This window comes from Alligator mississippiensis, chromosome 3 (assembly GCF_030867095.1).
Source record: "Alligator mississippiensis isolate rAllMis1 chromosome 3, rAllMis1, whole genome shotgun sequence".
In the NCBI taxonomy this organism is placed as follows: domain Eukaryota; kingdom Metazoa; phylum Chordata; order Crocodylia; family Alligatoridae; genus Alligator; species Alligator mississippiensis.
This window is the reverse complement of record NC_081826.1, coordinates 150,167,573-150,193,661: the sequence shown is the minus strand read 5'-3', so window position 1 is coordinate 150,193,661 and position 26,089 is coordinate 150,167,573. Positions and strand designations below refer to the sequence as shown.

The following is a 26,089-nucleotide window of genomic DNA, read 5'->3' as shown; positions in this document are numbered from 1 at the left end:
GCTGGATGTGTGTACCTTCACAAGGATCAAGGCAGTGGAGAATCGGATCTAGCAGAAAGATGTAGGCCAAGGCTTTCATCCTGCAAAGGAAAAACTCCAGAAGGAACTTTTTTCCCTTGGTGAGGAAACAAAGGAAACCAACATTTTTTTTTAAAATCTTTACTGAAGAGTCAGTGCCAAATCCATTGCGCGCTCAGAGCAAATCAGAAGACCAGCCTGAAGTGTTGGATTCTGTTAAGATGATACAGCCTTAATTCTCCACTGAATGATTGATTCTATTTTATAAATTTAAGAAACAGTGGGTGTGTCTACATGTTCATTAATGCACCATAGTTATGCCGCATTGAATAACTGTAATAACAGGTACTAACTTAATGCGCCATAATCGGCACTACTGCACAAAGCCAGATGAACAGTTTTTAAGTGACGTTAACGTGCATTAGATTAAGTCTATTGTGCATTAGCACATTAGCATGGTTTTTGCCAGCTGCGCTAATGCACAGTAGACTTAGTCTTCTGCACATTAATCATTTCATGTAGATGCATCTGGTGTAATACTCTCAGTTATAGGCAGAGGTTATACTAACTGACATACCAGAACAGGACAAAGATTTCCCTGGCTATTACCAGATTTTTGTGAGAAAGCTATTAGCAGCAAATTATTTTTTGAATCATTTTTATCACGTTTATATCACCAAAGATAGAGCATATTAAGTAGGCTCAATATTGCCTTTTAAAAAAATTGTATCTATTAGAAATTTAAACCTGAAAGATTGCTGCTTTTCACTTCTTCTTTGATCAACAAGATCTATGAAAATCCTAGAAGCATACAATGTGAAGGCTCTAATCCTGTATTTCAGGGTTGTGAGGTTCTGGCAAGAACACATCTCCTTTAGACAAACTGATTTAAACAGCTGCCTAAGCAAAGTATATATAAAAGGGGCTAGTGTAGTATCTTCATGACACTTGTGTGCAAACAATACTTTACTATGTATGGAACTTATATAAAGAACTATTTATAGCAAAGATATAACAGTCTTACTTACTGCCCTAGAAAGGCCTTGATCCTATTTTGCCACACTAAGCAATTCTTGCAGGCCCCAACTAGATTGTGTCCAGGGATGGCACAGTTCTTCGACACGCTATGTTTCTAGAAGGACTTACTCTATGTCACAGCTAGGGAGGCATATGCGAGAGTACACATGCAAATATGCATGTAGAGCTCATCAAAAATGTTTATGACGGCATATTTTTCTGGCATCTCCTACTCTAGAACAGCCCTAATAAGAAATGTTGCCTTTTAAAAAAAGTCTATCTATAAAAAAAACTAAAGCTGAGAGAATAAGATTGCTGCTTCTCACTACATCCACAAATGACAAGATATACAAAAGTCCAAGAAAGGTGCAATATGAAAAATCTTATTCAATATTTCAGGGGTCAGAAGAAGGGCTTGAATGGAACATTTGGGCTCAACAAACCAGCATTTTTTCAATGAAACTTTATTTAATCAGAAAAGTTCTAAGCGGTTGAATTAGTTGCCCTTGTAGCAGTGTAGCGATAAGAGATTTCCTAAATCCCCCCAGTGCAGATTGGATTTATGACCGGAATTTGAACTTGACAAGACCCAAGTGTAAAAATACAGGAAGAGATCTTCACAAAATGTGGTTGGTATGGACATAGAATGGATGCATTTCAGACAGAGCCATTGTTGACTCACCACAGAATCATAAAGAAGAGCTGACAGGGACCTCCAGAGGCCGTCTTGCCCCACCCTCTGCCTGAGGCAGGATTATGTCTATCCAAACCATCCTATATAAACCATAATCTAAACTCTTCAGAAGACTACTGTCAACCCTGACACAACATAGACCTAACACCCTAACCAGCAACAGGTAAAGCAGGGAACCACAGCAGCCTATGCCCTGCTTCTATAAAATATTATCAATATACGCTCAAGAGGTCCAAGGTAAAGGGCCACGTCTCCCGTTACAGAGGAAGGCAGAAAAACCCACAGTCCATTCCAATCTGGACAAGGGTGGTAGACAATCAGCAAAGCCCAGCGCATGGGCAATACCTATAGTAGTACCTATACACAGGCTTAGCTATGCCTAGATCAGTGGTCACCAACTGATGATCAGTGGTCATCCGCTCAGTGTGGATGGTGGCGGTGCTGGGAGCAGGGATGCCTCCCTCCCCGTTGTCCAGTTCCCTGTGCTGGCACTGCAGCCGCCCAGCCTGAGTGGTGCATGGAGTCCAGGGCTGGGGTGGCAAGCAGGACAGAGCCACAGGCAGGGGAGGGGGGAGGGCTCAGTGCTGCTGCATGCACTCCTGGGGTGTGAGGCATGGGGAAACAAGTGCCCCGAGATTTGTGCATGGAGCAGGAGCAGGGGCAGGAGTGGATGCGGGTTGTCTGCTGCAGGCTGAGGGCTCCCCAACTTGCTGCCTTTCCTCTGGGAGCTGCACTGGCTGTCTACAATGCACTATAGGCTCCACTCGGCTCTGCTCTAGTCTTGCTGTGGGGCAGCAGGGCATCATCTTAGCACGTCCCTCCCCCCAGCAAAAAAAAAAGTTGATGCCTATGCTTTGGGGGGTTATGGGTTGAAGCTCTGTTTAGCATACAAGGCCACTCAGATTTTTATTCTATTTGTCCAGTGCACATAAGGTAAATCAAACAAATAAAATATTTTCCAGGCATACAGAGTAAGGAGTAAATCACCTTCATATAATCTTGGGAGTAAAAAAAATATATTGAATAAGTACCAGGAATTTTGGCTGCTGAATGGCCTGTCCTATAGAGCAAGCAGTCCGTACCGATCTATTTCCGGTTATTAGATTCCAAACAAGATGCCAGCCTTTTGACAAGGATTTGTATGTTCATAGGAAGAAGTGTGATGTGTTAGTGGGAACTGCAAGGTAAATGACCCTCCTTGTTGTGCAGAATAAACTACTAAGCACAGAATATGGTGCTGCCCTACACCTCAGGAGAATAATCAAAAACACAAATATAAAATGGGTGACAGCTGACTGGATGGCAGCACTAAGAAAAAGGACTTGGGAGTCTTGATAGATCACAGACTCAATGAGTCTGCAGTGCGATGCAGACAAAGGCAAATGCGGTTATGAGATGCATCAATAGAAGGATTAGGTGCATGGGCGACTGGTGCCTCCCGAGTCTGGGGGGGCACCAGATCACCAATGGGGTGGGGCGGGGGTCAGCAGCCAATCACTGAATCTGGAACCACCAGCAGCGAAACCTGCAAAACTGGAAGTGCACTTCTGCTGGCACTTCCAGTTTTGCGGCTGGTGCTTCCAGGGGGTGCATGGCTGATCTCAGGGGGTGCATGTGCACCCATGTGCACCCTCTACACGTCACCAATGATTAGGTGGAAGACATGGGAGGTGATAGTACCTTTACACTTGGCACTCGTTAATCCTCATTTGGAGTACTCTGTGCATTCTGGACTCCACATTTTAAAAAGGATGTGGAGAAGTTAGAGTCCAGAGGCAGACAACAAAGATGATCAAGGGCTTGGAAAGCAAGTCCTATGGGGAGAGGCTGAAAGAGCTAGGGATGTTCAGCTTGCAGAAAAGGTACTTAAGAGGAGACATGATAGTAGTCTTCAAATACTTGAGTGGCTGCCATAAAGGAGAGATAATAGACTGCCTAGGGAAGCTGCGGACTCTCCGTCACTGGAGATGTTCAAGAAGAGGTTGGACAGCTACCCGCATCAGAAATGATCTAGGCCAGTGGTCTCCAACCTTTTTAGGTCGAAGATCACTTTGGGAATTCAAGAGGAACCGAAGCTATATCCCCCCCCTCCCCCCCCGACATATCTGCAGGCATCTGGGGGAGCTGCTCTGCACCACTGCCAGGGGCTGCATTCCTGGCCACATGCGTGTGACACCCGCTACATCCCGCTCCCTGCAGCTCCTTACAGACTGAACGGTGCTAGCCTGCAAGGGGAAGCCAACCACGTCCCACGCTTTTCCGCAGTGAACGGGAAACCCGGATCCCTGCGCGATACTGGGAATCCAGGACAAATGCTGTCCCAGTCACGCAGCCTGGGACCAGGACTTGATGTCCATCTTGGGACCGTTCGGCCCAACTAGGGACTGGGCCTCTTCCTGAGGGGGGCCAGGGCCCGCGGGCCCCCACGTACTTGGCGCCTATGCTCCAAAGCCAGAATAAGACACACAATAACCTGCTCCCCTTTGCACATTCAGCACGCTGCCTACTCCAGCTACTCAGAGAAACAGCGTTTTTGGTGGCAAAGCCCCCGCCATTCAGCTGCAGTCACAAAGCAGGCGGTTGCTTTGTGAAACCCGCTTTGTAAGGCCGTGGTACCACGCGGCTGCCTTCCTGTCTTCGCACCCGGAGGCGCCAGACATCCCTGGGCTCCCATTTTCGATTATTATTGATCACGCTAATCATACACGTAGCAAGAATAAATGATGACACGATAGTAAAGCGTGATTACGTGCCGGAAGCGCCGCCATGTATCATTACTAGTGCTCTTATCCTTATCCCCGGGGATGGCCACAATAGTGGTTGATGATGGCGGTAGCCAGCTTATTTATTTCTGCAAAACGAGATGTAACAAGAAAATGTAATAACATTAAAAAAATAGAAGGCTGCGCAGCGGAAGCCGGGCTTCCACGGAGCCGCTGGGGGGGCGCGCGCAGCACCGCAACGAGCACCGCGACACCCACCCGGCGCTGCCCTGCCAGGCTGGCTGCGGCCGCCCCGCCGCCCGCCCCGTGTAATTGGCTGGCCCGGCCGCCGTTGCTGGCCGGCGATTGGTGGGCCGGGCGGGTGACGTGGCGGTCGGCGGCGGGGGCGTGGCGGCGCCGTTGGGCCCGCGCGCTGTTCCTGCCCAACCTCGTCCTACCGCCGCTATGCCGCCGGAGTTGGAGCTGTGCCCGGGCCGCTGGGTGGGGGGCTCGCGGCCCTGCTTCATCATCGCCGAGATCGGGCAGAACCACCAGGGCGACCTCGGCATCGCCAAGCAGATGATCCGCATGGCCAAGGTGCGGCGGCCGCGCCACCCCCTCCCCCCTGGTGCACGGGCGGCGGCGGCGCGTCACTGCGCAGGCGCGAGCGGGGGTGGGGGGTCGCTGCATCCCGTCTCGCGCGTAGAAAGAGGTGGGCGGCGCGGGCCCCCAGCCCTGGGCTCCGTCCGCTCCGCTCCGCGCGGTCTAGCCTGCTTTCCACCCCCGTTCGTGTTTCCAGCTACAGCTGAAACCCGCCCGAGAGAGGAGCTGCGCGTCCAGGAGCAGGAAGGGGCAGCCGCTGCAGAAGGCAGCATTGCAGGGCGTTGGGAAGGACCGAGGGGCCTTAACACCTGTGCGGCCATGAAGTCAAGGGACTCCCTCGGTGCTGCCTGAATAGAAATGCTGCTGCCGCTGGCAGGCTCTTGGTTTTAAACTTTGGGTGGCCCAGGAATGCAAGCGGGGTTTCTCTCCCCACCTCCCACCCAGTCAGGGCCCCCCACACCTGCCTCAGGGGGAGCTGCTCTCCTCCAGTCTTCCTTCCTTCCGTGGGCGACCGGTGCCTCTCGAGTCAGGGGACCGGTGGCCCCCCCAGCAACCAGTCAGGGACCAGTAGGGGTCCCCCACAGCCGATCCAGAAGTGCCAGCAGGGCTTCTCTTGGCGCCCCCACTGCCTGACTGGCACTCTCAGGGTGAGCACCAGCCCTCCCCTCTGCCCGTTGCCGAAGCAGGGAACACCAGCTGTCAGGGGGTGCACATGCACCCCCTACACATCGCCACTGCTTTCCCCCTCCTCCTTGCCAGATGCAGAGTGCAGCGGTGCTGACTTAGTCTAGTTTTTTCTTTTTTGGCTCATCAGGGCTCAGCCCCCGTAGTGTTTCCTCAGAGCCTTAGGAATTGAGGGGCTCGAAAGCAGGTGAGAAACCTGGGCAGAACCTGCTTGTAGCTTGCAAAGCTGCACCATAGCGTGATAGCCTTGTATCACTGTGGACTTGAGAAAGGAACAGAGCCATGTGCTCTGCACCAGTGACTTGTATCCTGGGGAAGGTCCTTTTAGGAATGTGTTTTCCTAAACACATATTCCTAACCACTTTTAGGAATATGTGTTTTTAGGCAGGCAGCTTCACTAACTTCGCCCACTTGCTCTGCCAGGAATTGTTCCTAGCAGATCTGTGGTTTTTATGTGAAAGCTAGCATTTGGCACTGAAATAACTTATTTGATCAGCTGACAACATATATGGACAGCCTGAGTCTATTCATTACATTCATTTTGTCAAAAATAGAAAGATGCTCTCAAAGTATGTGAAACACATCTCGAAATGAGAAGGAGGTTTACTGACACTGAGTATTTGTATTTAGCAGTCCATGGCAACTGTTGATTCAGTGGTAATCGTCTTATGCGGATACTAAATTGGAGGCGATATTTCTTGCAGGAGTGCGGAGCTGATTGTGCTAAATTTCAGAAAAGTGAGTTGGAGCACAAATTTAACAAGAAAGCCTTGGAGAGGCCGTACACCTCCAAACACTCATGGGGAAAGACCTATGGAGAGCACAAGCGCCACCTGGAGTTCAGTCATGACCAATACAGGGAGTTGAAGAAATACGCAGAGGAGATTGGCATCTTCTTCACTGCCTCTGGCATGGATGAGGTATGTGAATTGTACAGAAAGTAGAAGGCTGTTTTTGCTTTCATAGATTCCAATAGCTCTTGTCTATACTGGGGGCTTCTACTGGCAGAGGAACAGTGCCAGAGCACATGCACACCTGCTTAACTTCAGGCAGAAGTGTGTGACTCTGCTTCCTTGGCTGTGCCAGCAAGCAGTAATGTGCACCATTGAAAAGCGCAGCTGCTCAAGGAACCATGGCAACTGACAGAAAGCATGGGGATGTCCATACATGCCTTCTGCTGGCTGCTTTCTCCCAGCGATGAGGGAGGAGCAGTTTACTTGGAGCAGAGGAGTTACTCTGCTGACAAAAGAGTTTCTGCTGCCTCAGAGCAACCTTGAATGTGGAAGTACCAGAGTTTGCTGATAGAATTCCTACAGAATGGACGAGGGTCTGGTGTGTAATTTGTACCAACAGTGCATCAGGGAGGTCTGGATGCTACTAAAAAATGCATGAAAACTAGAGTAAATACACAGGTTCATCTTGATTGGTCCCATTGTGTCTATCTGTTCACAGCTGAGTAGGCTTTAACTATACCTCTCTCAACACTTTGGAAATTACATCCTATATGCTGAAGTATCCAAGTACAAGAAAGCACACTGAAGACAGGGTGATGTCTTGAGCCTGGCTCTTACTTTGGTCATTTCTGACTTTTCAAGTCACTTTTGGTTCTCCTTGGCCCTGTGCCTCAATTTTTTCTTTATTCAAGGCCTTTCTTAACTTGAACTTCTATTGCTGCTTTGTATTTTTCTCCATTTGCTGCCTTATATGTCTTGTTTTTTTGTTTCCAAGCAACAGAACTACCAGCTCCCATTCTTTCACCAAATTGCCATTCTTCTGAAATTCGTTTTCTGACTCTTTAAAGTCTATAAGCACATTTTTTCCAGAAAGCCTATAATCTCAGCTCTTTCCCTTCAAGAGAAGTGCATATGTGGGTCAAGAGGAGAATAGAAACCAACTCTAATCTTTTGGCTGTTCTATGTCTTTTGCCTCAGGCACTGTGTTATCTTTGGAGTAAAAGCATCATTTGTTGAATGTGAGACCATGCTGACATCTGTTAACCAGAAAGCTCAACTAACAGCTATACTTCATCATCCTCTGTGCATTTCAGCTGAATTGTCTCATGAGCTGAGCCAGGAGACTTGAAGCAAAGACTGAAAAGTTCAATGATTATTTTTGTTTTTAGTTTTGTCTTAGAAACAGACCAATAAAAACACTGTTGATATCACTTCATTTGGGGGAATTTTCCAAATACCAGTTACCAGTTCTGAAGTATTTTTTTTTCCATAAAAGGAATATGCTAAGGGAATATTTTCCTATAAAAGGAATATTTTTTTTCTGTCTAGCTTCTAATATAAACAGCTCTTGAATATGAATTTAAAAACTTCCTAACAATTTTGCTGCTGGTGACATTTTCTATTCTGATTTTTATTTTAAAGATGAAGGGAGGGAAACCCAGACAATGAAGTACTAAAAGCTGAGTGGATCATTCTTTCACAGGGTTGATGACATGTGGTATCTTTTCTTTTCTGTGGTCCCTTGTTTAAATCTGCCCCAGGTAGGTAATAGGTGAAAGTTGCTACTGTTTGATGGAGTTTGAGTGAAACAGGTTGTTTCCAGTCCAGTTTCTAGCAGCAATATGTGTACATCATAAAAGCCATTGCCTCAACTAAATAAGATTGACATCATTTCAGGAGAGAGACCAAGGATTAAATATAATAGGAAATGAAACTTCATTTTTAGTTTCTTACCTTTCCCCTAAAGAGTGGGGCATAAGGAGAAGATGGGAGATTAGGCGCATCAGTCTGACTTTGTTCCCTGGAAAGGTTCTGGAACCAACTAGTAAGCAATTGCTTTGCAAGTATCTAGATGACAATAAAGCATTTAAAAAAAAAAACAGTCAAGAACAGTCTCATAAAGAATCTGAGTATTGCTGTCTAGATGTAATCGCCATCAGGTGCATCAAAGCATATTTTCCAAAGCCTGAATTGCTTTCAAAGAGTATGTCGCTTGTAGGTGTTATAGGGCTTTGGCCCGTCTTTGGTCCCAGTGACGTTGGGATGAGATCGAGCTTTGGTGCCACCTAGATGGTTTGGGCGCAGCTTCTACTTACCTGCCACGTCTTTGATCTTTTGTTTGTTGGGGAGGCAGTTCTCTGTAGGTGGCCCAAATTGGGTCTCGACCCTGGGTTTTCTTCATGGGGCTCCAACCTCCCCTTTACCCCACTCTTACCACGTCCATGGTCTAGGCAAACACTGCTCATCGCAGGTCTTCCCCTAGATGATCTCGTCTCATCCACACTGCCCGCCTTAAAATGGGTTGGGTCATCCTGGCCATCAGTCTTTCCGTGTCTGTCCCTCATCTTCGGGACAGCTCTTGGGGAACTAAACCATCCTTGTGTGGGGCTAACTGTAACTGAGGAAAATTTAACTGAAAAAGTGTCCAGCATCTGCCGATGGGCTCCTGGGATTCCTTCTCCCTGGACCCCTTTGGTCACTTTGGGGGACTCATCCGTCCCTCCTCTCCTAGCAGCCGTGGGGACAGGCAGCTGCCCCATGCCCAGCCTCTGCCCATTCTCCCAGCGTGACCTCCCTGGGGCCCGGCTGACCTGTAGTCGAGCTATCCTGGTCCCACCAGCTGGCGTCGTTTACTTTCCACCCCCCGGGGGTCTATGATCCCCCTGTGCTCTGCTTGCTGCGGCACTACCCAAAGGTGCCCACAGTCCTATGGGGCTGTCTCCTGTCATGGCACTTGAACTCCTGGTCAGAGCACCGCCGTTCCCCTGCATTTGCCTCCCCTCTCACAGAGTAGTTTGAAATTTTGAAACTGTTTTCAAAGCCTGGCTACCATGTGTCAAATTGGGAAGGCCTTTTCTGGATGCTGCAGTGGTCTGTCCTGGATCCAGTGGTCTGTCCTGTTTGATGTTTCATAGCTGGCTTTGATGGAATAGAAAGTGTGCTTATAAAATCTGAGAATGACACCAAGTTAGAAGAGTTTTCAAGTTCTGTGGAGGTCAGGATTGGAATTCGGAACAATCTTGACAAATTGAAAGAGTCTGAAAGCAACAGGATGAAATTCAGTGGACAGGTGTTAAGTGCTGTACTCAAAGGTGGAGGAAGGTGTCAAATGTGCAAAAAAATGGGGAATAACTGGCTAGATGGCAGAATAGCTGAGAAGTATCAGGGAGATTATAGTAGAGCACAAAGTAATTATGAGTCAATAATGTGTTGATATTGTAGAAAAGAAAAGAAAATATTGTGGTAGTGTTGTGTGTCAGGTGCCAGAGGATAATCAGTCTGCTCTACTGGATACCAGTGAGACTTCAGTTGGAATATTGGATCCAGTTTGGGACACAACACTTTAAGAAAGATGTAGACAAATGGGAGAGAGTCCAGAATAGAGTAACAAGAGTAAGTGGTTTAGAAAACATGACTTTTGAGGAGAGACTGAAGGAATTGAGTTTTTTAATCTGGAAAAGACGACTAAGAGGGACAAGAGGGACCTGTTAACATAAGTCTTCTAATACCTAAGGTTGTATGGGGATGGGGGGGAGGTGATCAATTGTTTACTGTGAGTACAGGGGAAAGGCAAAGAACAAGCAAGCTTAATTTGCCCCTCAGAAGATCTAGGTTCTATATTATATCGATCTGTGAGGGTGATGAAACAACAGGCTACCTAGGAAAGTTGTGGAATCTTCATTGGAGTTTTTAGGAATAGTTTAGACAAGTGTATCTTGAGGATTATCTAGGATACTTGTTTCTGACTCAGTTCAGAGGTTTGAACCAGATCAGGGCTTTCCAACCTGTGGGGCTTGTTGGCTAGGCTCCAGAACCTGGGGGGTGAACACTGCTGCTACTGCCCCCATCTCTTGCCTATTGCTGAATCCAAGGTTTTTGGTTGCCGTCAGCAACAAAAAATAAGCCTCACTGTCCAGTCCAAACCATGGGGCTAGATGAATCGGATGCCCCTGGACTAGAAGATCTGTAGAGGATTCTTCCAATCTTTTATTTCTGTATTGTCCAGTGGGAACACATTGACACCTCATTCTAGTGGAGTTGGTGGTCTTGTGTCATGTTCTAAGGCTAGTAACAAATTGGTTTGCTAGCACCTCAACTGAGGATCTCAAAGCAGTTCATAGATAATGCACTTCGGTCTCTAGAATTGTTGATTTATTATTTCCCTGACACCTAAATTCAGTTGCAATACACTTGATCTTTCTTGATAGAACTTCTTAAGCAACACTGAACTTGGTTCAGTATTTCACAATGTATTAGTCTGCAGAATGGCCCTTTTGGGTTTCTAAATGGAAAGTGATTCCAGGGAGATATTTTCACTGCACTGTGTGTATATATAGTCCTGTGGCCTGTAACTGCAGTATTATAACTGATAGCTTCTATTTTTATTTTTTTTTAACAGACAAAAAATGCTTATTTGTGCAGTATGGATGGTTCTGTTAGATCTTGAGAGGAAGGAGGCATTTAATTTCAGAGTTTAAACAACATGTGTTCTCTTTTGCAGATGGCGGTGGAGTTTCTACATGAACTGGATGTTCCATTTTTTAAAGTAGGATCGGGTGATACTAATAATTTCCTGTATTTAGAAAAGACAGCAAAAAAAGGTGAATGTTTTGAACTGTTTTATTAATCATTCCTGAGTCCCAGTAGAGTAACTCCTGATCATGTTCATTCCCCTTTAGTTTGGAACAAGTTTAAGCTGCATTAGAACAAACCTCTCTTAAACTGAAAAGAGAGTATTCATACAGCTTTTCACTTTGGTTTTATTGAACCGGCTTACATTTCAAGTGCAAGATAAACTACTGCAGTTTTTTTACATAGATAAACTCAGGGTAGAGTTATGAAGTCATAAGCTAAAAGGACACACCTTTATTGTTTGTTTATTTGTTTTAATGGCCAGGTCGCCCAATGGTAATTTCTAGTGGGATGCAGTCAATGAAAACAATGCGCCAGGTTTATCAGACTGTGAAACCCATCAATCCAAACTTCTGTATTCTCCAGTGCACCAGTGCTTACCCTCTTCAGCCTGAAGATGTCAATCTCCGGGTTATATCGGTCAGTGAATAAACCATGTGTGGTATATAGGGAAAGTCAGTCCAAGGCTAATGTGCTTGTATTTTGAAATTTTGGTCATGTTGGCATTTGCTTCACAGACAGCAGAACATGTCATGTCCCTCTAGTTCAGGGGTGGGCAAAATATGTCTGCGGGCCAGATGTGGCCCGCCAAGCACTTTCATTCAGTTCGCAGGACCCCCAACAAATTGTGCCCTGTCCAGCCCTTGCACCCCAGTGTACACATAGCCCCCCAGATATATCCTTTTGATTCACTCCTACCCTTGTGGGTGGAAGGGACTGGCTAGGCAGCATGCAGCTTCCGTGGAGGTCTGCTGCTCCCGCAGCCCCCAGGACCTGCTTGCTTGCTTCCCCTGTCTCCTGCTGGCTCTGGGCAGCAGATGGGGAAGCAGCGGGAGCAGGGCTGCAGCTGGGAGGGAGCACGGAGTCTGCACTCAGGGAAACGGGGGGAGGCAGCAGTGCAGAGCTGGGGTGGACAGCATGTGGGGGATGTGGGGACTCTCTCTCCTCCTCCTCCCCCAGGCACGCACTCTCCCTGTGGTGTGCAGCTCTGGCAGGTGGTGGCAGCAGCAGCAGGCAGGGTGGTTAGGACGCAGATGCCCAACAAGTACGCAGGTCCAGCCAGTGCTTCACACTGCAGCGAGGGGCGCAGCCCCCACACGGCTGCCTGTATTGCCGGTGCTCCCTGCCACTCACACAGCTCCTCCACTTGCACAGCAGGGAGGGAAGCCCCACATGCGGAGCCAGGTGCCTTCCCTGCCAGGGCTGTGCAGCACCGGAGAGAAGCTTCACACTTTGGAGCTAGCTGCCCTCCCTGTCCCGCAGGCAAAGGTGCCTGGGGCTTCCCTCCCCTGCAGTGCAGCTCCTGTGGGGAAAGCAGCTGGCTCCAGCACCTGAAGCTCCTCTCTGGTGCTGTGCAGCTCCCGCAGGGAAAGCAGCCAGCTCCAACACATGGGGCTTCCTTCCCTGCTGTGTGAGTGCAGAGGCTGCACTGAGTGGCAGAGAGCGCTGTTGCTACAGGCACCCACACAGAGGCTGTGCCCCTCACTGCCATGTTTAGTGCTGGCCGGAGCCATGCTGTGTTGGGCACACCCTGCTGCTGCACCATGCGGGGAATGCGGGGTCCCCACACCACCCAACCTTCCTCACACCACACCCTGCCCGCACAGCCCCCCCACATATACACAATCTACCAACATACCCTGTGCCCCTCCACACACACACACACACACACACCCCTCACCATACACATACTGCACACACCCTCCCCCCATAATATACAAAACTAAAAAATTATTTTCGAGTTACTATGCAATCACTTCTATAGATACTGCACAAACACAAATAATGACAAAAATATTTTTGTAATAAAATTAAAGTATGTTATAGTAGGTGTTTGACTTCTAGTGTATGATTTGATCTTTTTTCCGGTTCTAAGATGGCAACCCCCCTGCCCCCTCCCAAAAGGAACATTTCTGGGGGGCAAGGGGAAGGACTTCTGGTGGCAAGGGTCAGGGGTTAGAGGGTGAGACTTCTGGTCCCAAGATGGCAATAAGAGGGCAGGGCATTTCAAGGGGCTGGACTACTCACGTGGCCCTCAACAGCTCACCAAAGCTCATTAAGTGGCCCCCCACCCAAAATAATTGCCTGCCTCTGCTCTAGGTTCTGTCAATGTCAAAGTAAATGTGAGCCACGATTAGCTGAATTTGGCATCAATGAAGTTGGTTTGCTGTGTGTATTATCACAGGCTGGATTCCTGAGTGGGCACAGAGTACAGTGTAGTCTATGTTACCTTTTGTTTCTAGGTGCTGAAGTATATTAGTGAACTTACAAGGAAACAAACAGTAGAGATTTTAAAGTAGAATGGACTTGCTCTTCCTTACTTCTGCTAGCAATTCAAATGAAGCCCTTAAACAAAATAAGAAGTAATGCACTGCAGTTTGTTCAGGATGTTTTGCCAATTAAATTTAACCATCCACTTCTGTCTTCAGTTACAGATGTCATAGTTATGTTTGCTGTCTGTGCCTCTGATACCTTTTGTAATCAGATCCCTTTTGTTATTAAAGGAATATCAGTCAGCTTTTCCTGATATACCCATTGGCTATTCAGGACATGAGACTGGGATAGCCATTTCAGTGGCAGCAGTTGCTCTGGGTGCTAAAGTACTGGAGCGCCATGTGACTTTGGACAAAACCTGGAAAGGAAGTGATCACCAGGCATCCCTAGAGCCAAGTGAATTGGCAGAACTGGTGAGAGCAGTCCGTACGGTAGAGAAGGCATTGGGATCTCCAATCAAACAGCTCCTGCCTTGTGAAATGGCTTGTAATGAAAAGGTAATTTTACTTGTCAATCTATGTGTGGCTGAAGATGTTGTAGACTAGGGTTTCAAGAAGCAGCTTGCTAATAATAGCTTGTGACTGTAGCACCTTATCTATCAATAGTTCCTTGTTTCCTTGCCTGAAACTCCTTTGCTGATTACTGTTAGCAGCAACAGCATTCAGATGTGGGGCTGTAGTCTCTTATCATAGAACTAATACTGTATATAGTTTACTCTTCATTTATGACAGTAAATGTGTATTTTTACTGTTTGGGTTACACTGCTGATAATGAAATACGATGCAACTGAGTTGGGTACAGGACCCTTTGGTGGAGCTAATTATGAGTCACCAGAGTCCATGGTCACTTGACGATCCCTTGTATACTAAGCTGACTGGTCTTGGGAAAGATGGAAGGTTCTTTTCACTGGCTTGAAGAATTCCAGTCAGTAACACTTCAGAGCAGGGGTGGGCAACCCCCGGCATGCGTACCAGAGCATGGCACGCAAAGGCATTTTGCATGGCATACACGCATCTCAGGCAGATGGTGGGCAGCCACGAGGGGCCCAATCCTTGCTGTGGCAGTGCAACTCCGGCCCCTTCTCTACTATCCACCTTGAGGCATGCGTGCACCCACAGCTGGCAACAAGCCGAGCTGGGGCTCTGTGGACCCTGGTGTAGCTGCTTGCAGCTTCCCCACTGCCTGCTGTGAACAGCCTGGGCTCTGTGGCAGGCATCAGGGTCCTGTCCAGAGCCTGAGCCAGCTGTGTCAAGCAGCCAGGATGCTGCAAGTGGCTGCACTAGGGTCTGCAGAGCCCCAGCCCAGCTCACTGACTGCAGTGGGTGCATGCATGTCTCAGACCAGACAGCAGGGAAGGGGCCGAGGCTGTGCTGTCACAAGGCACACCAGCATCTTACAAGTTGAGGTTGTGCGTGTTTTTGGTAATCTGTCCAGAAATGTTGCTGACCCCTGCTTCAGAGTCCAAAAGGCTTTTCTAGGTGTCACTGCAGCTTCCATACAGAGCAGGACTTTACTGTATTTACAGTTAAATGAGAGCTATCTTGGCATGGAAATCTTCATGTTAATGTATTTGAAAGAGAGGGAAGCCAGCAAGTGCCTGGTATTAAAAACAGGGTAACTTGAGTTTTCATTTTCTTTGCATGTCTGTGATTATTTCCAAGCTAGATTGCACTTTCCTCAATAAACAACTCTCCTGTTTTGTGGGGGGTTTGTTTTTGTTTTAATAGCTGGGAAAGTCTGTTGTGGCTAAAGTGACAATCCCTGAAGGCACTGTGCTGACTCTTGACATGCTTACCGTGAAGGTGGGAGAACCTAAAGGATGCCCCCCAGAAGACATCTTTGATCTAGTAGGAAAGAAGGTTAAAGTGCACATTGAAGAGGATGAAACAATCACTGAGGATGCAATAGAAAATCACGTCAAAAAAGTGAAATGCTGAATGGAAGCGTTTGTTTCTATATTATTCTTAACGCACTGTGCAGTACAATACTGCAACCCTACTCTTAGGAGTAATAGCTTGGTAGATTAGAACAATGGGCTATGCATATGAGAATCCAAATAAAACAGATTTTTTATTACACGTCAGCAAAAAGGCATTTGCAACAAACTTAAAATTATTATTAATGGTTAAATTAATTCAGTAGTTGTTTGTAGCACCATGGTCAAAAGGAATGTAATCTTTCACTTCACCAAAGATACTGTACTTCTAGAAGTGTCCTGTATACTGCACAAGTGCAAAAGGTCTTAACTCTGAGTATTTGTGTTGAAAGATGAGCTTTGTGGTTTTGTGGATTTGGTTGAAGCAACAGTGCACACAGGTTCTTTCTGGGGTTATCTAACTCTAAGGTTTTGATATGTGTGTATCAGTTCTAGTAAGCCCACCCTGCTTGGTACATCAAGAGGTATGGGTCTTGTAACAGTTTTTTTTATCCCTCAGTTTAGGCTGCACTGATTGTGTGAGGTAGTATGATGAATGAAATTCCAGCTAATATGGCTGGAAGAAAATGAAATACATTACTGACGTGTACAACATTGTCTTACAGAGAATCACATGGATGGCTTTGACTAGTATAGATGACGGTGGATTTAGAAGTATCAGTGGGTACCTCTCCTTTAACAGTTGCTTCTCATTTCTTAGTCTTTTTAGCCAACAGTCAGTTTGAAGGTTCTCCAGGCATGAGACTAAGGTCTGCTCCTTTCTGCTTGTCCTTGGAGTGTTGAGCATTAAACTGTAGGAATTTGGCTATACTATATGTTCTGATGTCTTGTCTTTTTTCACTTTTATGCTTGTCATCTCCTTCATCCTTACAAAGTGGAGGCCAGATAGACTCGTGCATGGACGAGTAGAAAGTAATAAATAGGGGAAAGAAGAGTGGAAGTTGTCTGTATATATTGCCTTCCAAGTTAGCCATTTTTGGCCCAAATGTTTCTAGCTAAGGGCCTTTGGAAGAAACTTGGGGTACAGAAGTAAACATATCAAGAGCCAGGATGTGTGGAGGAAGGGACTGCTACTTTCAATAGTGTAATGAAGGGGTCAGCAGCACTTGGGAGCAGAGAGAGGTGCTATTTTAATGGAGCCTAGCTCCAAGTGGCGGTGCGTTCTAAACTTGCCTATCCAGTTTAAGGGTTTTAGGTGTAATACCATTTGAAAAAACTGATTGTATCTTCACATGCCTCATGAAAGATTTGGTTACTTTCATGTTCAAAAGGAGAAAGAAATGAGAGAGGTTTCTGTATGAGGAGGAGAAACTGTTTTGTTTAGTTTTTTACTCCAAAACATGTTAAAAGATTAGTGAAACAGTATTGTTTGGCAGGAGCGCCAGGCCACCTTTTCTCTGAATTGAAGTGTGACTGGGAGGCATCTAATCAAATTTTAAAAGGTAATGTATTCAAAACCAAATGAAGGAAACAAGGTAGCTTTTTCTACTCAAATCAGTTACCAGATAGAATTCACCAGCCCACAAGAGGAGCCAAGAACTTTGTAATTCAGACATGGGTTGGACACACGGCAGTATATTGTCAGCAAGTATGCAGATCAGAGGCATAGAGAGCTCCTGCAGTGACCTGAACCAAGTGTAGGGATAGGGGAGAAGGGTTTTATCTGCCCGAGCTTTCTGCACACCGATGACAATTGCTGGTGCCATAGTAGTGCCTGAGGCCAATGCCCTGCTCACCCCCACTAGTTACACTGCTGATGCAGGCCCTCGGGTACAAACGTTATGTTCCAGTCTGACAATTTATTTGCTTCCCTGTGGCTCCCTACCATCTTTCTGTGCCTTGGGTTGTTTTTTTTTTCTTGGTTCTGAAAATTGCATCCTCCTGTTACAATTCATGCTCATGATGAATGTATTTGTTGCTGGCAAGTTGCTGTTGTTTCCCTCCCGTATAAAGGAAGTGGGATAAGAGAGACTAAGGAACAGCAACTTTGGGCTACAGGCCTTGCATCCCTCAATTACCTTGCATACCTTTTAATAAAGCTACAGCAGAAGTCTCTTACCAGGCACAGTTGTTGGCACTTCCTACATCTTGTGTATGACTTAGTGAGCTAGTTTGGATCATGGTGGTAGGAACAGGATTGTGGGCTATTTTACTGTTTCTCTTGAAAAACGTGTTTTAAATTTTTGCTATGTCAGGCAGATGGTGGAAGCAAAGAATTGTTTAATTTAATCTCTTTTCTGTCCATGAATAATATGATTGTTCCATTCTGCAAGCTTTGATGCAATAGGTGGCTTGCCTTAAATTAAAATAATACTAAAATGATTGTTGAAAGATGTTTTTATTGAAAATTTTACAAAATAAATCATATTTGACAAACAAAAGATTCCATCTTTCTGTTAAAATAAGGGGCTTCAGCACTTGTCAGCATTAGCACATTCTTGGTGTCCTACAGAGAGCAATGGATTGGTGAGAACTCGAGTGCAAACTTGTTTGTGAAACCACTGTTTTTTAGGCCTGGTCTGAGCAGGTTAGAAAACACTTGTTGAACCATAGTAGATTGATCTATATTAGCTAAAGGCCTCCTTTGAACACAGCCTGAGAAATCCATTTGATTTTAATATAAATTTGAAGGAAGAAACTACCACCCATATGCATGCACAAGTTCTAGAATGTAGGAGGTAGTACATGTGAACAGCAGCCCTGACAGATAGCTTCTCCCAGTTGTCTTTGGATACAACTCATGAGATGTTTGTTGTCATTACTAAGCAGTAATTCTTGAGAGCCTTTTAAAACTAGGAAGGAATTGCTTAATGTAAAATCCCCCTTCCCCAATAGACTCTGCAAAGCAAATTATAATACAGCTATGGGTGTTGTGGGCTATACAGCACCACAAAGTTTCCTCTCCCATGCTTCTGCCTTCTGTTGTGGGTGGAGGTTAACTACCTGGAAGGGGAACATTTGCAGAAAAAAGACAGTACAGAACTGCAGAGCAGCCTTCTGCATGTCTGGTTGCCATATAACTTAGCTCACTTCAGATTCTGACTGCTGTATCCCAAGTAAAACTAGCCAATGACTATCACTGGGAGCCAGCCTTTTTGGTAGGCATGCCATAAATTAGCCCTGCACCCTCCCTGAGTGCCACTCTGACTCCCTTTCCTCACCCAACCTGCTGCTCTGCTTTCTGCTCCCTGCCCTGTTTACCATTGTGTTGCCTCTCTCCTCCTCAATCAGACATGTCACACATGCAGTTTGTTGGTGCCACTTGTGGTACGTGTGCTGCAGGCTGGCCACCCCTGGACTACATAATGACTCGATCCACATAGCATGAGGGAAGAAGATCCCATTCCAGACAAATGTAATAGAAGCTCTAAGCAACACTGGAAGCTATCCTTGGATATTCCTTGGGATGAAGCTTTTGTATGAGAGCTATTTTATTTATTGTATCTGTCTTCCAAATTCAAACTTGTCAAATGATAAAAGAAACTTCACTATTTGTTTTACATCATCAGCTCAATCTAATACCTAGGTAAAGTGCTAGTTTCCCTGCCAGCTAAAAGGGAGCTGTTAGCCCGCCCATTCAAAAGTTCTCTAAACTGTGATCAACTAATAATTAGTCCACAAAGGATTTTCCCATTTTGTCAATTACAATCCAATATAAAAATATAATGCAATGTATTTCTTTAGTCTTCTGATGTCCAGAAGATGAAACCCTAAAATCTCAGGACCTCAAGTGCCATTCATTATTAGAAAGTATTTACTGTTAATGAAAATACAATTATTAAAATCACCCTTCTAAAATAGTCCCTTAAGTAGTGACTGATTTGACAAAAACCTTAGTTGACTTAATTTATGCAGCCTGGATACTAAAGAATCACCTCCTAGGGAGTGTTCAACACTAAGACAAAAATGTACCTATGGGTATTCCTAATAGGGTTTTTTTTTTAAACCTACATTATGACTGCAGTGGTTTTACATGCAAAAAACTGCAAAGCATATTCCATTTCATTCTGCTGTTTCACTATTTTCTAAGTTAACTTGCATATTGTTATTCTCCCTTCCCAGAGTCTCAGGGCTGGGTAAACAGGCTCTGTGAACTTGCAGCGGAAGGTGTGCAGGTGGGCCATACCATCAGTTACATTATAGAACGAGAGGATTCCAGCTTCGTAATCTAGAAATATACCAACTCGTTCGGGATCTTCTTCTGTTGCAATTGGGGTTCTCTCAGCATTGTGAAATGCCCAGTATTCAAAATCAAACCGTTTTATACACCATGATGCTCTATTCCACCCTAGCCGACAAGCTTCAGAGTCACTTTTTCTTCCAATGGAAGGGTAGGCTGCTCCAATCCACCATCCTTGTCCAGCCTGAAGCAAGTCCACTTCCCAATAATGGCTCCCAGAGAAGAATGAATCTTTACTCATAACTTGCCATAACTTATTAAATCTCTGCGGACTGCAAGGGTAAAAGTTCCACCTCCAGGTACTGGATACCGCAAGACGATCATCAGACAGCCTCAGCCTGGGATGCAGACTGTCATATTCCAGGGTTGGAGATCTTGCATCTGCAAACAAAACCATACGTATGTGTTACGCTCAACTGTCTAGCAACAAGCCCGATTCCCATTAAGCCTGTTAGGTGATCCAGTAGCCGAAAGTGGTAGCAACAAAGAACTGCAATGTTGCTTGGGAAAATGCAATCAAGAAAAACATATTTTTGGTTGCACACAATTTAAGAAGCCAGTCAGGAAAGGGCCCATATAAGCATCTACTAGAAACAGATGTCCTATTTCCCTTAGCACTGGGTTAAAACACTGTAAAGAAACAAAGTAAAACTGCGTTGTGGTTAAACTAGAGCATACAGAAGCATGAAACATTATTAACCATAATTGGAGAATTTTATATGGCTTTTCTGAGTATGTCCCTGCATGTCCATCCATCCTCTGTAACATGGCCAACCTTCAGGCATCTTTATATGTGTTTTGGGGCAGGGGAGAAGGGGGTGCATTAATTCGAGCATTTCTCAGGAGCCCCTCTAATTCAAGTGCTCACACATCTTGTGTATTCAGCATCCTGCGCTTCAAAATGACGGCAGGGGTACTTTAACTAAAGCTTGTTTGACCAGTTTTAGTTTAAGTGGCCCTGCACGGAGAAGCTGAATACACGTGACACTAAGGCTGCTGGAGCATGGCATACTCCAGCAGACTTGATTAATCAAGTCTGCTCTGACACATGCTAATTGGCACGTCAGAGAAGGCACCAGGCACATTTATAGGTGCCCTTCAAGCATGAAAATTTCAAGTTGTGGAAGAGCTCATGGGTTAGCTAATCAGGGCTCCTTCTCTGCTTCCTAGACAGACCTTTTCTCACTCACTTATTTCAGATTATAATTGTATGAAGTGCTTCAGCACAAGGCTTTGGCAATAAGTGCTTTGTGCTATACATGAGAATAAGTTCCACTGACAAGCTGCTCCACCAGACCCACGCCTCAGCTTTGTTTACTTAGCAAATAGCCAGAAGTGATTGATGCCTGGAATCACACCAGAGCCAGGGACTCTTCTTGTTTGCAGCTACATTTAAAATAAATGTGCCCTCAGGCACTGAAGCACTGTCCCAAGTACAGTGTACTAGCAGATTTGCTTTAGGTATGTTCTGTTATTGTACTTTCACAACCAGCAGAAACAACAACAGATTCAGTATTTATTTAATATGGCCAACAGAAAACGGAAAAAACAGCAACAGAACGAAGTACATATATAAAAAATGCACAACTGCAGATGTGGCTGACTGATATCACTAGTTAATTCAGGTGTCAGTTATGCTTTCTGTCAGAGGCTTTCCCAAGGCAGATTTTTAGCTTCTCTGTACGAGAGGCCCTTTCGTTACTTACTCACCTTACTGAGTATCATTGTCAATTCAAGATCTTTCTGGAGCAGTGCAGAGAAAGTAAACTTGCTAGCGTGGATGGGACAAACTCCTCTCCATTAAAGAAAATGGTTATGGAACACTTCGTGGAGCCGAACCGGAAAGGGTTTTGCACTGGGTAAACTATTGGCATCAGTACAGGGGAACCCACTACAAAAACCTGTGCCAGTGCAAACCTATGATACACTGCATTAGCAAACTTGCGCCCCTGTTCTCCATCCAAAGACAGAGAGAGTATTTGCCTGCTGTGGAAGCTACTCTGTTTCGCTACATAAAATATAATCTTGCTACTGTAATGATTTACCTATTTATTTCCGATATTTACAAAACCATGTCTGTAAACTAGTTTAATTCCTAAATAAACATAAAATACAGATGTGTAAAAAATTCTCTTTGCAGTCTCTGCTGCCACCTAGGGGTAAAACATTTGTGAAAAAAAGAGTGAGTTAGCTCATTTAAGTGTTATCGTGTAGCCTGCCGCTGCCAGGTTACTTTTCAATCTACTAAAGCACCAGTATTGGATGAACTTTATGACAAAGGTCCAGAATCAGGGAGACAAAAGAATTATCTCTGCAGGTAATATAACATACTTTGCAGTTACTTCCTTTTGTGCTAGTAACACTGCAACCTCTCCAGAATTCTCCCTGACTGGTGTGACAGGGTGGGAGTGTTGTTGTAGCCATGCTGGGCTAGGAAATGTGCAAGAAACAAAGGATTTTGGGTGATATCTTTTAGTGGACCAACTGTATAGTTGGGAGAGATGTCAGACAAGCTTTCAGGAACAAAGTGTCCTTCTCTTCCAACTGTATATTTAATCCATTAAAAAGAAGTCACCCAAAAAAACCCTGCTTCCTGCTGGCGTGAGTAATATTCAACAATATAAGTGGAAGGGCCACCAAGCTTTTTTAGAATATGGAACACAGAAGCATAGAAGCATAGAAAAGTAAGGCTAGAAGGGCCCTCAGTAGCCCACCGAGTCCAACCCCCTGTTTAAAGCAAGATCAACCCAATCTAAACATCCTATACAAGTGAACATCTCTAGCCCATCAGTCGACAACATCTTCAGCCAGCTGGCCAACATTAGGGCCCCTAGGAGAAGTTACATTTAAGACCTGGTTAATCAGTTAATCACATCTGAAATAGAATCCCAGCCACACAATGATGCCATTAATGGCACAATAAAACAAGGAATAAGCCACAAAGTAACTGCACAAAATATTTAGCTAGTGGTGTGAGCCAACATGGAAGGGCTCTGGTGTGCTCCCAGCTGGTGCTCCCTGGAAGCTGACCAGTGCTTCCAGCAGTGGGCACACTGAGCACCCGGCTTGCTACTTGCCAGTGCAGGGGAAGCCCAGGATCATGATTCCTGGCTCCCCCTGCACTGCCAATGGGGCACGATTGGGATTTGATTGCTGATCCCACAATCATGCCTCCTGCCGTGGACATGTAGCACGGCAGGAGATGTGATTGTTCGGATCACAGATCAGATCCCATCATGCCTTTAATGGAATGTCTGTCAGAGATTCACAATCTGGCTGCTGCTGCCACTTCTCACTGCACAGCCACAGCACTAGCACTAGCAAAGGTCCCAGGCTGCAGCAGCAGTGAAGCACCCAGCTGTGCTGTACAGTCACTGCAAGGGCAAAGCCCCCTGTAACCAAGCACTGCCAAAGCACCCCAGTTTTGGGCCAGATCCAATGGCTGTATGGGCTGAATCTGGCCTGTGGCCCATAGACTCCCAACTCCTAGTCTAGACTACTCCAAGTGAAACTGCACGAACAACCCACTCATACAACTACCAGGTACAATACCCAAAAACAACATGAACATCCACACAGGTAAAGTAGGAAGAAGAGGGCATTGTCAATGTCCTGACACTGCAAGGACAGGATGTAGTTAGTTAAAATACACTTGAGAGATTCAAAGAAGGGGACCATACTCCCTGTTACAGAGGAAGTAGAAAACTCCTGCAGTCCACATGGATCTGACAGTAGGGTAAAATTTCTTCCTGATCCCAAAGGTAGCGATTATTTTGACCCTGAGTAGATGAGCAAGATCCTCAAGCCAAGAATCTAGCTTATTTATTCTCAGCAGAAGCATTTACATGCCCCCTTCAATACCCAATGCTTCTGAGGAAGGCAAAAAAATGCCCTAAAACATAGGTGACGTGTAGGGGGGGGGTACGTGCCCCCACCTGAGATTGGCCACTGCCAAACTCACAGGCAGTCACTGCCCTCCCCCACTTGCCGACATGGCCGCTGGAGGCTGCAGGCAGTCCCTGCTCGCTGCCTGCCACCCCCTCCCTTGCCGCCAACACTGCCACAGCCACCTGAGGGCAGTCCCTGCTCAGCCCACCCTCACTGACAACGTCACTACGGCTGCCTGTGGGCAGTCCCTGCTTGCCACCGCCACGCCCCTGCTGCCAACACCGCTGCCTGCGATTGGTCGCCATGTCCCCCCAGCCTGAGGAGGCACGCGTCACTCATGTCCTAACACCTGTAGCAGCTAGAAAGGAAAAAGTTCCTTTCTGGTCTTGTTTGGCAACTAGCAAAGCCCAGATGCATGAGAATAAACACATACCCTCCCTCTGCCCTCCACTTTGCAACCTGGAAAACAGATCACACACCCTAACTCAGAGGTGACAAATAGCTGGGCTGGGGAGCCACTTAAGGAGTTTCAGCGAGCTGTTGCTAGCTGGACGGTAGGGCAGAGATGGTGCTGATGCAGTCCGGTGAAGCAGAGAGGTGGCAACTGATCCTATTTGACCCTTGTCTGTCCACCCTGCACCCACCACCAGGGGTGCTGGATGGAGCAGGCAGATAGAGTCTCCATGGAGAGTGGCACGGGACCCCTGATGGCAGGGCATGCTCAGCTAGGCAGATAGGATGGGGCTGCAGGTGGGCGGGGCATGATGTCCAGGAAGAGGAAAGGTATGCGGGGCTGGGATCATGGGGTGGTGACAGCACGGGGCAAGGGCCTGAGGCAGAGCTGAAATCTGCTCCTTGTATGTCCCTGTGACAGGCACCGGTTCCGTGGGCAGAGACGTACAGCAAGGGACCCACCACAGGCCAGACAGAATCCCTTGGCAGACCGCATCTGGCCCATAGGCTGTATTTTGCCCATCCTGGCCCTAACTGGAGAGCCAGAACTCCCCTTCCTGTCATCCTATCCCCTCGATAAACTTGTCCCAGCTCTTCAATCCTGTTTCATAACCAAGCTGATTGTGGAGCCCTGCTTCATTCTCCAATTTCCATTTGCTCTGGGCTACAGAGCTCTCATCTTTGCCAAATGATGCCCGTATCGGGTTTCCAACTGTTGCTCTTCACAGCATATGTAAGGCGATGCTTATGCCTCATGCCTGACCAATGCTTATCCAGTCTCTTTTTGAAAGCTTCCAATGAAAGCTTCAAAAATCAAAAGTTTTGTAAACACAAGTTAACAGAGAAACTAATGCAAGTAGGAATATTTTCATGGAATAAAACAGAAAATTCCAAACAACAGATTTCAATAAATCAAATATTCTCCTGAAGGAAAAGGACAAAGTTGCAGCCAAGTGCCAGCACATGAGACTACAAATGTGAAACTGCCTAGAAAACTAGTTTGCTTCCACTGTCCAAAGGGACAAAACTGCTATTTTCTTTCACTTTGCCAAACAGTTAAACACTTGAAGTGTGGCATTACTCAAACTGATGGATTTTTTTAAAAACTGGATTATGATTTGTTCCCAGGGGCCAGGTCTACACACATGGGCAACTGGTGCCTTGTGAATCTGGGGAGCACTTGTCGTGTCCCGGCAAGGGGCACACAGCATAAGCCAGCTGGGCCGCGGGCACCGTCATGAGCATGGCACAGGCTGCTCCAGTATCAGAGAGTGGGGCTAGGCCCCATGCAGAGTGCCACAGGAGCAGCATAGACCACAATTCCTAGAGAGTTCTGCTGCATGTGCCCCCCACTTTCCCCTCCTCCCCTCACCCATAGCAGGCTTCCAGGACCTAGCAACCAGGCAGCACCCTCCTCCACACACACATAAACACACACACTAGACGTGTACTGATATAATCGGTCCATATCGGATCAGCACTGATAAAAGGAAAATTGACATTATCAGCAATCAGGTTTTTTTGGCCAGTGTAGCCAATAATGTCACCGACAAATGCCGTGTGCCTGTGCATAGCTGCAGCATGCACGCAGCAAAGACTGAATCCCGGCAACTTGGAGGTGGGTGGGGAGGGGAACGCGGCGGCACTTGGGGCAGGTGGGGGGAGAGGGCAAGGCAGGCAGTGGTGGTGCTAGGAGGGGTGGCTTACAGGTCTACAGCCACCCCAGAAGTTCTGGGGCTACAGACACCCCAGAATTCACCATAGCCCCTCATACCCTCCCTCCTGGTGCTGCTGCCACTTGCCCCAGCCCCACCCCCGCCTGCCCTGAGCAGCCCTGCCCCCAACTGGGAAGAGGCCAGCACAGACCCTAAGACAGCAGCTGGCAGCCCATCCTTGCCCCATGCACAAATCAGCACCTGCCCCCGCCTCAGACCCACTCTCTCCCTCATCGTGGGGGCCTTGATCAGCCTTCCCTTCCCCTGCCCCTTGCCCCCCACAGACTTACCGACCAGATGCTGCTCTCCAAGCTGCCAGGTTGTATATGGGTTATCGGAT

At 46.5% G+C, this 26,089-nt stretch overlaps 2 protein-coding genes across 2 annotated transcripts in view; one reads left to right on the top strand and one right to left on the bottom strand.

Annotated features, from left to right (window-relative positions):
- Positions 1-4,826: 4,826 nt before the first annotated feature.
- Positions 4,827-17,894, top strand: NANS (N-acetylneuraminate synthase). The gene is made up of 6 exons (XM_006268685.4): positions 4,827-5,028; positions 6,423-6,638; positions 11,173-11,272; positions 11,569-11,723; positions 13,808-14,074; positions 15,305-17,894. The coding sequence occupies exons 1-6, from the start codon at positions 4,897-4,899 to the stop codon at positions 15,512-15,514; spliced, it is 1,080 nt and encodes a 359-aa protein (XP_006268747.1). The 5' UTR covers positions 4,827-4,896; the 3' UTR covers positions 15,515-17,894.
- The window catches only part of TRIM14 (tripartite motif containing 14), a 32,940-nt gene continuing 24,683 nt past the window's right edge, over positions 17,833-26,089 (bottom strand). Inside the window, exon 6 of the mRNA XM_059724518.1 lies at positions 17,833-20,074. Within this exon, the coding sequence (XP_059580501.1) occupies positions 19,539-20,074 (536 nt within the window). The 3' untranslated portion in view covers positions 17,833-19,538. The remainder of the gene's footprint in view (positions 20,075-26,089) is intronic.

What these genes read in the sequence shown, in the direction of transcription:
- NANS (XM_006268685.4), top strand. Translation starts at nt 4,897, where the DNA reads ATGCCGCCGGAGTTGGAGCTGTGCCCGGGCCGCTGGGTGGGGGGCTCG. An exon ending in CTGCCTCTGGCATGGATGAG is followed by an intron (nt 6,639 to 11,172) that starts GTATGTGAATTG and finishes TCTCTTTTGCAG; the next exon opens with ATGGCGGTGGAGTTTCTACA. An exon ending in AAATGGCTTGTAATGAAAAG is followed by an intron (nt 14,075 to 15,304) that starts GTAATTTTACTT and finishes TTGTTTTAATAG; the next exon opens with CTGGGAAAGTCTGTTGTGGC.